Source organism: Elgaria multicarinata, chromosome 7, assembly GCF_023053635.1.
Source record: "Elgaria multicarinata webbii isolate HBS135686 ecotype San Diego chromosome 7, rElgMul1.1.pri, whole genome shotgun sequence".
In the NCBI taxonomy this organism is placed as follows: Eukaryota; Metazoa; Chordata; class Lepidosauria; order Squamata; family Anguidae; genus Elgaria; species Elgaria multicarinata.
The window spans coordinates 53,915,004-53,928,111 of NC_086177.1; the positions used below are offsets into that span (position 1 = coordinate 53,915,004).

The following is a 13,108-nucleotide window of genomic DNA, read 5'->3' on the forward strand; positions in this document are numbered from 1 at the left end:
TATATTTTATATAAATCTCTCCATGATTTATGTTTTGCAGTTGAGACTCTGCTTCTGTAACATGACTGAAAGCATCTGAATTAGTTTGCAGCCTGGGCTTGTTCAATATATAAGTATTAGCCACCTTTGAATGAGAGTTTTGTAAAAGTTGCATCCGTAAAAATATAAAAGATGTGTTGTCTTGGGTCTCAAGGACTAAATAGTTATGCAATCCTGCACAGATTCTACTGGAAATGGAACCCAGGCTATGTTCTGCAGCATTTTTCATGACAAGCAAACTGAGCATTGATGATCCTAAGAAGTGATTCAGCTCTGATATTGGTTCTTCTATTTCTTGAGCTGTGCAATCAACTTGGCCAAATAAACAAGCAGGAAGTTATGTTCTCCTGGTGGGTGGAGACCAATATATTCTTCTGGTGGGTTGAGATCAAAGTTAGATTTGATTCTGTATGCCAATATATTGCTGTACAGAAGGAGGACTAATTTGGATAAGCTGCAAATAGAAAATCTACTAAAACATGCCCTTACACAAATATATTCATATCCGATTTGAAAGTTTGCAAACCTGGGCAGGATCTACACTACTGCTTTAAAGTGCTTTAAAGCACTTTATAACAGTTTTGACAACTGTTGGGGCCCAGGACACCCTCCATTTACCGTTGTTGAAACTGTTACGAAGCGCTTTAAAGCAGTAGTGTAGATCCGGTATTGAAATATGTTTTGGAAATAAGCCATACTTCACAACAAGAATTTCCATACTTCACAACAAGAATTTGAACTAATGAAATAAATCCAGTTTAAACATTAGCAAATTGGGGTTTTTTTAATGTTAAAGGTGACATTCTCTTGCATCAATTTTATCACTGCATGCAACAACATTTTGCAAAGGTTCTTTGCCTTTAAGAACTGAACAACAGGCATTAATATCCTCATCGCTGAATTTCCATGTCAGGAAAAGACAGACCTGTTGATTTTCCATTTGGCAGCCAGTTGTTCAAGGTGCAAGAGCCCTCTCAGCAAAACAGAGCAAACCTATTTAACAGTAATATAATATTAAGAATGAATCAAAACCTTTACTAACCATCCACAGGATATCCTGGTATTTGATCAAAAGTCTCACGACGTGTGCTGTGGTGGCTGCTGCTAGCATCTCTTCTTGGTTTGCACGCTTGCCTTTGCAGATGAAGAGGTTTGGGGCAACAATCATGGAAACATTCCATAAAGTCATTTTGTTCTTCTTTTCATTCGCCACCACCTTCTTCAAGAACTGTAGAAGGGCCTAGCAGAAAGAATGCTACTCAGATTCAATGTATTGGATCACAAAGACCCTTCAGTGTGTTTCTGATACACACTGCTGCAAATTTCATTTAGTTTAGTTGTAGTAACTGTGTTGTACATTGATGGTGCTATATAAATAAATAATAATAATAATACTTGTAAGTAGCTAGATGTACTTTCCATCAGCTTAAGCATGACTAGTTCAGTGCTAGCAAATGCCTGAAATAAATTAGCATGCAAAAGAATTTGTGAACATCAAGTCAAATTGCCAGTCAAGTTACGGTCTGTCTACAAATTATCCAGTTTGGTCTGTATGCTATTAAACATTTCTTAGATGTATTTTTTGGGAAAAATAAAAATGGCTTGCTAAACAAGGGGCTCCCTTCCTCACAGATCAGACTCCACCAGCACTGTGTTTACAAAACGTGCTTTCCCTAGAGGAAAGCCTTTTTCAGCTTATGAAAAAGAAACTGACAAGTTCATTGCTGTTCTTTGTTGTTTGTAAATGTTTAGTTTTTGCCTATGTAGTTCACTCCTTCGAAAGTCAACAGATTCAAACTGCAAACCTCACTGAACATATGCCTACCTTGGCTGTGTCCCTGCTGGCATCAGGAAGCAACATGATCAGCAAATGCAAAGCCTGCAGCTGCAATTTGACTTTGGAGATTTCTAAGGATTAAAAAAAAAAAAAATGGAAGGAAGAACCTGTTTTTTTAAAAAATAAAATAAAACCTGAAATAGACCATCTGGGGGAAAGCCAACATTTTCTATTTAGCTGCTTTTTTAATGACTATTATCCACAAGATGTTGAATATTTTCTAGCAGTGCAGCCATTTGTCAAGTAAGAGCCTTGCTGGATCAAACAAGAAGTGCATTAGTTCAGCATCCTTTTCCCATTAGTGGCCAAGGGGAGGCTTCCAGGCAGGGCATGAAAGCAAACCGTGATATTCTGTTGTTTTCCCCACAGCAACCAGCGTTCAGAGCTACAGAGCCTCTGAAGAGGGGAGTTCCAGTTCACCATCATCATCTTTGCTAATAGCTGTTGGTTCATGAACCTATCCTCCATGAGCTTATATAACTAGGTGGCCTGGTGGCCTACTTTACAGAGGACAGTCCTCTATTTGAATGGCTGCTGGAGGACTGCTCTCAATTTTGAAGGTGTCCTCTGTTTCAAAGGACTGTCCAGACCAAGTCCAGTTTAAAGATAAAGAACCGTAATGAGGGAGAGCAGATGGGCCTTGAAGTTGCCAACCAACAGTTAATATCTGGGCAGTCTTCCCCTCTCCTGTCAGTCAAGTCCATTGGGAGTGAACTTATATTCTGAGAGAGGATGAAAATTATTTCTATCCACTTTCTCAGACGAGAATTTTACAAAGCCATTAGTTATCTTAATCATGTTTTCTAAAAAAAAAATTAAAAGTGGGGGGGAGGAAGCCCGAAAGCACTTAGACTTCCCTCTTAGAAATGTACTCCATTCCTTAATTATTTTAGTTACTCTTTTTAGGTAACTTTAACAAATTTAACCATAACCTTTTTGAGAGGTGGTGAACAAAACTGTGTGCAGTGTTCTAAATGCGGCTGCTCCATAGATTTATGTATTTATTATTTATTACATTTATACCCCATGTTTTTTCCTCCAAGGAACCCAAGGCGATGTACATAATCCTCCTCCTCTTCACTTTATCCTCACAACAACAACCCTGTGAGGTAGGCTGGGCTGAGAGTTTGTGACTGGCCCAAAGTCACCCAGTGGGTTTTTATGGCTGAGTGGGGACTACAACTTGGATCTCCCTACTCCCAGTCCAACACCTTAGCCACTACACCACACAGGCTCAAGGCATTGTGATACTTGACATGTTCAGATCCTACCCAAATCAATCAGGTATTCACACACCCATTGCCATGTGTTTCATTTTGCGGGGTTGTATGTACATTTGAGTGGAAACCTATTTCATGCTATTGGGCTTCTCTACCTCTTTTCTCTTCATTGCAGCTCCCTACACCCCAATAAGGGTCAGGTGAACCTCAGAAGATACCTGGATGTGCTGCAGTAGGTCTTTTCTCTCCCTGCCCACCACTCATATAAACAGCCTCCTCCTGGTTTTTGCCAAGTCCTTTCTCCTTCTGCAGTGCCCTGATCTTCCCTAAGGAACCCCTGATCTACAGAAGAGGTTTTGTTTGAGTTGCTATAGACTGAAGAAGAAGAGAGGCACAGGAAAGCCTGTTGCATCATTTTGAATCTCATTTGCTATTTTATTCCCTGTTCATCCTATCTGGAAAGATAATGTTGACCTCTTCGGTCTGTTTACAGTTTTACCATTTCAAATAATTTGTTGATGAATCTGCAAACTTTACCATGTCACCCCTACTCCAGATCATTTATATATAACATTGGCACAATCCCATGCATATTTAGACAGAAAAAACTCCTACAACTCCCACCATTCCCTAACCAGCATGCAAACTAGCCAATGCATGCCTAAGCATGCATAAGTTTGCACTCTAAGGAGGTTTTTTTTTAGCAACAAGTTGCATTCTTTTGTTATGTGATCAACAATTTCACATGCAAGTTCTGAAAAAAAACCAGTGTATGCTGCCTAGATACAGTAACTCGGTAATTGTTTATACCAATCCCATCAGTAAAGAAAATTACAAATAATTCCTTTAGCTTTTCTATAATCTCCCCATTCCCATTCCGTAATGTTTTCACACCTGCCATCTATTTTGTTTTTATAGCTTCCTTGACTGTCAATGAAATCCTCTTATAGGTACATTATGAGACAGGATGATAGAAATGCTTATAGCTGGCCCCATAAAAGTGAAGTAAAAGCACTTTTTCACCTACAGCCACGAATCAATGTATGAATTCTTCTATTATTGTGAGTTTGGCTACACATAACAAATGTCAGATCTATTAACCCTACCTTTTTGGCAGGTTAACCTAGGGAGACTATACGAAAAGGAGGACAGGGCTCTTGTCTCTTTAACAGTTGTATTGAAAAGGGAATTTCAGCAGGTATCAGTTGTGTGCATGCAGCACCTGGTGAAATTCCTTCTTCATCACAACAGTTAAAGCTGCAGGAACTATATTAGAGTGACCAGATACAAAAGAGGGCAGGGTTCCTGCAGCTTTAACTGTTGTGATGGAGAGGGAATTTCCCCAGGTGCTGTATGCATACAAATGACACCTGCTGAAATTCCCTTTTCAATACAACTGTTAAAGAGACAGGAGCCCTTGCCTCCTTTCCATATGGTCACCCTAGTTAAACACCATCACTGGATGTCTGGAGTTTCCAAAATAAAGAGGCGTTTTGCAATAGCTCAGCTGCAACATCAATACAGAACTACTTAAGAATTCAGCTCTTCTTCATGTCAATTAGGATATGAAAAGTTGCAGCTGGAAGCCAAATAAGGAGAAAGAGTTAGGCTGCAACTCAGTGGGACTTACTTCTGAAATGTGTATAGAATTGCACTGTTCCAAAGGAAAATGGGGAAGGTTCTTCAAAGAGAAACAAAATGTACTTGGAGGGGGAATAGTCTGCCTTATGAGATGTATTGCTGCTATTGCAATGCATATTGCAACAGTTAAGGGTGCAATCCTAGTATAAAGTCCTATAACTCCCAGCATGCTTCAAGCTGGCTCAGGTATGCTGGGAGTGGTAGGACATTTTCTGTCTAAACATGCATATGATTGGACCCTAAGCCACTTTGTTGGTTTATTGCAAACTAGTCTTTATTCTTTGGAGTAATAAGTATTATACTAATGCTCAGTCCTTTATTTTATTGCATTCAAATAGTTCAGTAGTTCAAATACTTCAATAGTTAATTTAATCTATATTTTCCCTACCTTTTCTGTTTGTTTTGCATCAAGTGTTTAATCTGATAGTTTGCCTTTGACACGGTTGATCACGATCTTCTCTTAGATTCCCTCCACGACCTTGGACTCTGTGGCTCTGTCTATAACTGGTTCGCCTCCTATCTAGAGGGTCGCTCTTTCAGCGTGTCGGCTAACGGCAGCTCGTCCTCCTCTTTTCCCCTTTCAGTTGGGGTTCCGCAAGGCTCGGTGCTTGGCCCGTTGTTGTTCTCTCTATACATGCTGCCCTTGGGCAAGCTCATTCAATCTCACGGCCTCCAATATCACCTGTATGCCGATGATACACAATTATATCTTTCATCTCCGGAACTTTCTCCAGATGTTCACGATCGTATCTCGGCATGTCTTTCAGATATCTCAGCCTGGCTGCTTCATCGTCGTTTGAAACTTAACATGGCAAAGACTGAACTGCTAGTTTTTCCTCCTAAACCTTCTCCTCACCTCTCATTCTCCCTTACTGTCAACGATGTCACGCTTACTCCAGTCAAGGAAGCTCGTAGTCTTGGCTTTATATTTGACTCCTCGCTCTCCTTTACTCCTCACATCGAGGCAGTAGCTAAATCCTGTCGTTTCTTCCTGTATAATATTGCCAGGATTCGACCATTTTTGTCTGTCTCTTCTGCCAAGACTCTCGTTCACGCACTGGTTATCTCTCGGTTGGACTACTGCAACCTTCTTCTCTCTGGCCTTCCTTCGTCTCACATCAGTCCGCTGGTCTCTGTCCACCACTCTGCCGCTAAGATCATCTTCTTGGCCCGCCGCTCTGACCATGTCACTCCACTTCTGAAGTCTCTTCATTGGCTTCCAATTCACTTCAGAATCCAATATAAACTTCTCCTACTGACCTTCAAAGCTCTTCACTGCCTAGCTCCTGCCTATCTCTCCTCTCTCATCTCACACTATCGCCCCGCTCGGGCTCTCCGCTCCTCTGATGCCATGCTTCTCGCCTGCCCAAGGACCTCCACTTCCCTTACTCGGCTTCGTCCTTTTTCTTCTGCTGCCCCTTACGCCTGGAACGCTCTTCCAGAACACTTGAGAACTACAAACTCAATCACTGCTTTTAAGACTCAGCTCAAAACTTTTCTTTTCCCTATAGCCTTCAAATATTGAGTTTGTTCTGACTTTACACTGTTGGTTTTGCCCTACCCTGTGCCTGTTTACACTTCCCTGTGCCTGTTTGCATTCTCCTTCCCTCTTTATTGTTTACTACAACTTATTAGATTGTAAGCCTATGCGGCAGGGTCTTGTTATTTACTGTGTTATCTGTACAGCACCATGTACATTGATGGTGCTATATAAATAAATAATAATAATAATAATAATAATAGTTCTAATAACTTGAATCATTCATTAGCTTAACTCTGTTACAATGCTGATATTAATATTATTATCATTAAAGTAACTTCTTTTGATTTTACTAATACTTGTTTTGTCAAAGGGTCTGATTTATTTAATGCTTTGTGTTGATTTTGTTGTTACTAACCTAGGATAATAAGAATTTTAAAAAATGGTTAACACCAGAACTGAAGCTGAAGTAGTTGTTAAATCATGTTAACTTCCCCATGTTATCAAAGGACATTTCTTGATCTAGCTCCTCCCTTTGTACCATCCAGCATTATATTGAGGGCTTTAATCCTACGCACACTAATTTGAGTGAAGCTTACTTCTGAGTAAACATGCATAGGCCTGGTCCATTTTAATCCTCTCTCTTCTTTATGTGGTTTACATATAGCCTCAGTACCAGGTGTCAGGCATATAACTGAAAACGTCTGTTATGGCTTTCAAAGGAGCAAGTCACTTAGAAAAAAGCCTTGTTTCAGGGACACATTCTCTGCATAGTTTATCCTCTGGGTCAAAAGCAGGCCATCCTTCATTGTGGCCTGCCAATCAGTTCTTCTTTGATGTCTCAGAAAGCTTGCCTTTTAGTTCAAAGCCGTCCTCTGTATAACATAGTACCGCTCCATCTCAAGTTAACACAAAGCAATTCATTTTCCAGGAATTTTTCCTGTCACATGGTTTAATGGTTGTATAGACACCAGTTACCACTAGACCATTGGTTTGTTATGCAGCTCCTATTTCTTCAACAAACCCATCTCTAGAAACAGATTCAAGTCCATTTACTGCCGGCGCTCAGGGACTTTGCCTCTGCACACTCAATGGAGTCACCACAACGTTTGAAGTGTAGAAGGATGTGAAGGTGTTTGACCCAAAATAATAATAATGGTAGTTTTGTTTTATTTTTCCCTCCATCCTCAGTCCTAAGGAATAGAGCATGGAAAATAATGGCTTTCCACTATACTACTGCTACTGTGAGGAAGTATTTCAATATTTTAGGTTGCAATTCTATGCATCTACTGACAGAAAAAGTCTTATGACTCCCAGTATTCCCCAGTTAGCATGGGTGGTTGGGGAATGCTGGAAGTTGTAGGACTTTTTCTCTGTCTGTGGGCATGTCTGCACCAGCCCTATATCCCGGGATTGTTCCTGTGCATCCAAATGCCCCACAGGGGATCCTGGGAACAGGCAGGGACGATCCCTCCATTTTCCAGGCATAACCCTTAGGTGTAGGAAGGGCCTAAGCATGCATAGGATTCCCCCCTTAGTTTGTGTCCTTTCTTGCTTTTCCTTCTTTGATACAATGAAAGACAGACAGGCGAACTCCACCGTAGGCCTAGGAATTGCAGTTGCATTCATTCCCCTTGGGATTGTCATTATTTGACCTGATCAAGCTCTACAGCTCTTCCAAATCCCCACCTGCCCTTTTTGCAGATGCTTCACATTCCTGTGAAAGAGTGCAGTGCTTTGCTGCTTACTTTATGGCAATGAGCTGGCCAAGGTTGTCCGTGTGTGCATTTGTGTTCTCTTCATTTTACATTCTTCGTGGTGCCTTGCAGCTTCTCTGGCTGTTCCTGCTTCCTGAAAAGCCCACTAGAGGACTTAACATCATGACTTCCTCCCTTGGGGCGTTTAAGTGCTGCTGCCTGCTGACCAAATTTTCTGTTGTTGTTGTTATTGTTGTGAAATTGACTTTTTATCTTCCTTTGAAAACACATACAAATCATTGTGCTGCTCTCAGATGCTCTGTGTGTGGCATCTAGAGTGCTTTGATGTTTCAACTTCAATGAAAGTGCACAACTATCAGTCCACTCCTCACCCCTAGGGTTCCCATTCTCAGTTCAAAGCTATTCACCTCCCTGTGTAAGTAGTTTTGGAGATTGGCGTAAATCCCTAGTAGCTTTTCACAGGGAGGTAATCTTACCTCCTGTGAAGAAACATGGCTTCTCCAGAGTAATAACCCACTCCGAACATACACAGAGCAGCTATTGCAGTTGGTTGAAAACTCTTAACCAAGACACTGCTTCCTCAAGGCTTGCTATAGCACTGTGTGCCCTGTCTCAATCTAAATAAATTTTGAAAGGTCTCAAGCTTTTTTGGTATATAATAATATTCATCAAAGTTTGTACAGTTGCCCTAAATATCAACTTTTGCTTTTCTGCAAACTAGAAATTGTAAATCTCCACTGCCACCCACCTCATGTAACAAGATCAATGATTTTACACCGTCAGGTTCACTCACCTCCCCTACACAGTTTAGTTCTACTCATGTTGCAGGCAAACGGTTGCCTGCAACATGTTCTACTCATGTTGCAGCACTCACCTCTGCTTCAGAACCCTGTTTGGCCTCCATTTCTGACACCACAGAATAAGACCTTCACTCACAGGAAGAGCACACCAAAGAATGACTGGATAGAATTGTTTATTGACCAACAGATGCATCTAGGTACAGCTTCTGTTGGAACTTGTCTTTCAGCAACCCCTGGCTCCTCCCACTTCCTTCAAGGACCACTGCTGTTCTCCCCTCCCAATGTTCCCTGTAAGGAAGTGTCTCTAAATTACAATAATTACTGAAGTTGCCTCATAATAAGTCTTATTTGGGAGCTGCAATTACCTGTTTCCGCATAGGTGTGGGATCACGTAGCACACCTATTCAACTGTAGTAGACTGCAGTGATCCGCATAGCATTAGTAGATGGGGCAGAAACAACAATCACTTTCCTAAACCAAATGGAAGATTTAAATATCCTGTGCCTGGCATCGCAATCTTGGGAGTTTATCTAATTGTGTGATTCATACTATCCTGACTCAACAAATTCTCCCACTGAAATCATTGGCCTTTGGCAGCAAAACTGCATCCTGTGCAGATAAAAATATATAAAAAGTAGCTCAGGACAGACATTACAATAATAAGATATTAAACTGCTCTCTTTCTCTCATAAAACACAGTTTTTACTAAACGAGATGATGTCACTAAGAGAAGTAGCATAATATTTCTGTTTGGAAGAAGTTCCCTAATTCCTATCAATCAATGTTATCAGCAATACCCTGACATAAATGATTGATTGTTTCAAAAGAACAAGTAGGCTGCCTTTCATTGGGCTCCTGCAACATGTTCCACGGATTCTGCGTGTACAGCCAGGTTTTCTGTTTGCATTTTCAGTCCCATACTATCCTGCCAGATAGACAAGTCAGAGCCAGGATCTGGACAATTAGATATAAGTAATTTTTATTATGATCATTGATCAGTACCAGGACAATTAGACCATTTTATCTCTCCTAAAAAGCAGGCGTCCATGTAACACAGCAAGCAACTTTTGTAAAATCCTCCGGACAGGAAATCTGAGTGGGGATTCCCCCCACCCCCTGCTAACCATTGCGGGAAGTTCCATGGCACTTTTCTTCGGATGTCACAGTTGCGACCACAGAAGTGGTTCGGGGAGGGAGGGAAGGGGGTGGGGCAGAGGGCAGGGGAGGAAGAACAGAGACCTCTTCACCATCCCTTGTCACATAGAGAGACCCATTACTTGCTGTAGGCCCATCTAGTCACAAAGTTTTGTTATGCCGGAACAGGAGGTATTTTCATCTCAGTCATTCTATCTGCCGTGGAGGGTTCTGGTGTCAGACACCGGTGTCTAAAGTTCTGTTGGATTTTACTCTAGAAGTGGAAGTTTCCATACGCTGAATGAAAGGAGCGGAGAGGGGAGCATGTGAGCCTGGCAGGCACATTGTGCTAAGCACAGTTTAACGTGATGTGACTATGTGGCCTTTGTGTACTGTGGGTAGCTGCACTTTGTGAGATGGGAAAAATCATATGTGCATATATACATTCACTCTCCACTTCACATATTACATTGTATGCATAGTGGTAGGGACACACATGCCTTCTGTCCATAGAAGATACCCGGGTTGGTGAGTGCAAGAAGACTAGCTTAGAGAAGATACGTCCAAAATGCAACCAAGCACATGCACTCTCAGAGGAGGCCAAAGGACTGTTCTGAACAGTGCACCATTTATAGCTGGGAGACACCTTAAACCATGGCTTTAACCACAGTGGTTAACCCAGAATGCCAGGTTGTGTTCAGAAAACACCTTAAACCATGGCTTTAACCATGGTGACAAAGGCAAAAAGCCTTATTCACCATGGTTAAAGCCATGATTTAAGGTGTCTTCTGAATAGAGCCACTAGGTTGCAGATGAGGCTGCTTGACTAAAAATTATGTAAGAGAGCGTCGGCTATTGAGTGGTGTAGAAAAGTAATAAATAAATATTAAAGCAAAAACTAATTATTCCTTTAAATTTCAGGATTGTGATCAGTAAGTCATGTCACTGGATTAAGAAGCAGAGAGTAAATAGAATGCAGATTCCTCTCTACTTACTCTCCACTAATGTGATGAAAGCAGGCAAATATTCCAAAGTGAAGAGGGGACTTGGAAGTTCTCGTATAAACATCTTCAGCAGTCCTGCTGCGTCATTGTTGCGTACTTGATCCCAGTCAAAAGAATCTTCATCAAATTTTGCTTCAATTTCTTGACGAAGGCTCTGCAGGTCAAAACAAAAACAAATTTAAAAAATGACTACTAATAAAGAGAATTCCACCTTTTATTTTTCCACATCCTGTTTGAGCAGAATGATATAGTTTGAAATGGATCCATGACTAGAATAAAAGTACACGAAGTTTGCTCTTGGATCAATAAATCTAAACCTTTGAAAGCTATCTTATATAACTTGAATACTAATAGCAAGAAATGTTTAGTTAGCTTTTTGAAAATAACTCTCACCTGTGTCAATTGCAGGCTAGTCAAATTGTTGCAAACAACCCCGTTGCAATTCAGGGTGAGCGCTACAAATTAGATTGCTTGAGGTCTCAGTATGTGCCCTTATCAGTGCCAAAATCATGAATATTCATGGTTGTTTTCATGGGGGCACATTTTAGGGACTCAGGCAACAGAGTCCAGAAGCCACTTATGCCCCCAAAAGAGCTCTCTGGCTGCAAGAATTACCAGCCCAATCTCCTACTATGCTACAGCGGCATCCTCTTCCCTGCCAAGCAGCAGCACAAAAGGCAAAGTAGGCAGGCCAAAATGTGAACCTTACTGATTTTAGGCCTACATAGAAGCAGAACAAGTCTCTTCATGTCTACTCAAAAGTAAGCAGGAATGAATCACCCCGCAGCATTTTCAAAGACCACCCCAAATACCTATCCTCTGCATGTTTACTCAGAAGCAAGCATGAGCAGCATGTCTACTCAGAAGTAAGCAAGACAAGCCCCAGAAGTAAGCAGGACTTACTTCTCCAGGCCCCACTCCTGTTCCCCAGCAGGTCGACATTCTAATCTCCAATCAGCAGCAGATCAAAGAACAGAACTTTACATCACTGAGAAAAGGAGCCCTTCTCAGTGCCCAGCAGAGAAAAATCTTCCAACCCCCCACCCCCCACCCACAAAAACACTGGGGAAAATTGGGGGAAACAGATCAAAGGTGGGGGGGGAGCAAGATTTTAAAGAGGGGCATACACACTGGCAAAGGCTTTAAGGGCCAGATTACAGGAAAGTGTCATAGTAATACACTGGAAATTCCCCATCCCTGCTGAACCAAAATGATGAAGTGGATGTTTAGAAAGCTCCTATGCAGATATGTCTTTGCAATTTCATATTGTGGTCTTGAATAAAGATCATAAAGATAGGAATTCAAGAGACATTTAAAGTAAATAAAAATATGTGAACTAATACTATGGGCCTGTCTAGACCTCCCAGTGTTCCAGGAGGGAGAGGGGAGGATCTCATGGTATTCTGCTCACAAAATCCTCCCCCTCAATCCACACGTGGCGTGCAACGTCCCAGGAGGCAGGAGGACATCGCACCCGCCATTTTAGGTGGTTTTTTTTTAATTGAAGATAAATACATGAGTGCTCCATCGAAAGGATTTTTTGTTTTTTTGTTTTTTGAAAAAAGAACCTGCTTCCCTCATCCTACCCCCCGATAGGCATGGAGCTCCTGAAGAGCATTGTACCTCATGCCTGTTTACTCGTGAGGAGCCAGGACAAAACCAGGCTAGCTGCTCACATGTCCCATGGTCTCAAGACAATCCCGAGACCATGGGAAAGTTGGGATTAAAGCCATCCCGGTTATCCTGGGGAAAGGCAGGGATCATCCCTCCCTGCCCCTAGGATCCCCTGTGTGTTATGTGAATGCACAGGAATGATCCCGGGGCAATCCCCGGGATAAGCCCTCATCTAGACATGCCCTATCACTCTGAAACCAATGTTTATAAGATCTGATCTCACAATTCTATAGCCCTGTATGCACATCTCTAGGTCATGTTGGAGTGAAAAAAATTACCATTTTATACATAAGATCAGACATTAAGGGAGACAGGAAATCTTGCACCACTTTCTATCCTTTGCTACATTCAAAGAATAATCTTTAATAAGATCCATATGTATGTGCATTATAAAGAAAAATTGGAATGCTTTCAAGTCCTAATGTCAACACAATAAATGATGGCTTTGAGTGGTGAAATCTGGATCAGCTTAGAAAAAATATCTTTCCTGTTGCCCCTTACTGGCTGTTATTTAGTTAGACTTAAATGATTCAATAACTGAAAATTAAAAACATTACATCT

General features: G+C 41.4%; 1 protein-coding gene across 1 annotated transcript in view; it reads right to left on the reverse strand.

Moving 5' to 3' along the window:
• The window catches only part of ARHGAP28 (Rho GTPase activating protein 28), a 92,388-nt gene that overhangs the window by 9,373 nt on the left and 69,907 nt on the right, over window positions 1-13,108 (reverse strand). Inside the window, exons 9-11 of the mRNA XM_063130580.1 lie at window positions 10,865-11,027; window positions 1,865-1,947; window positions 1,082-1,279 (exon numbers count right to left, since the gene is read on the reverse strand). Coding sequence (XP_062986650.1) covers window positions 1,082-1,279; window positions 1,865-1,947; window positions 10,865-11,027 — 444 coding nt within the window. The remainder of the gene's footprint in view (window positions 1-1,081; window positions 1,280-1,864; window positions 1,948-10,864; window positions 11,028-13,108) is intronic.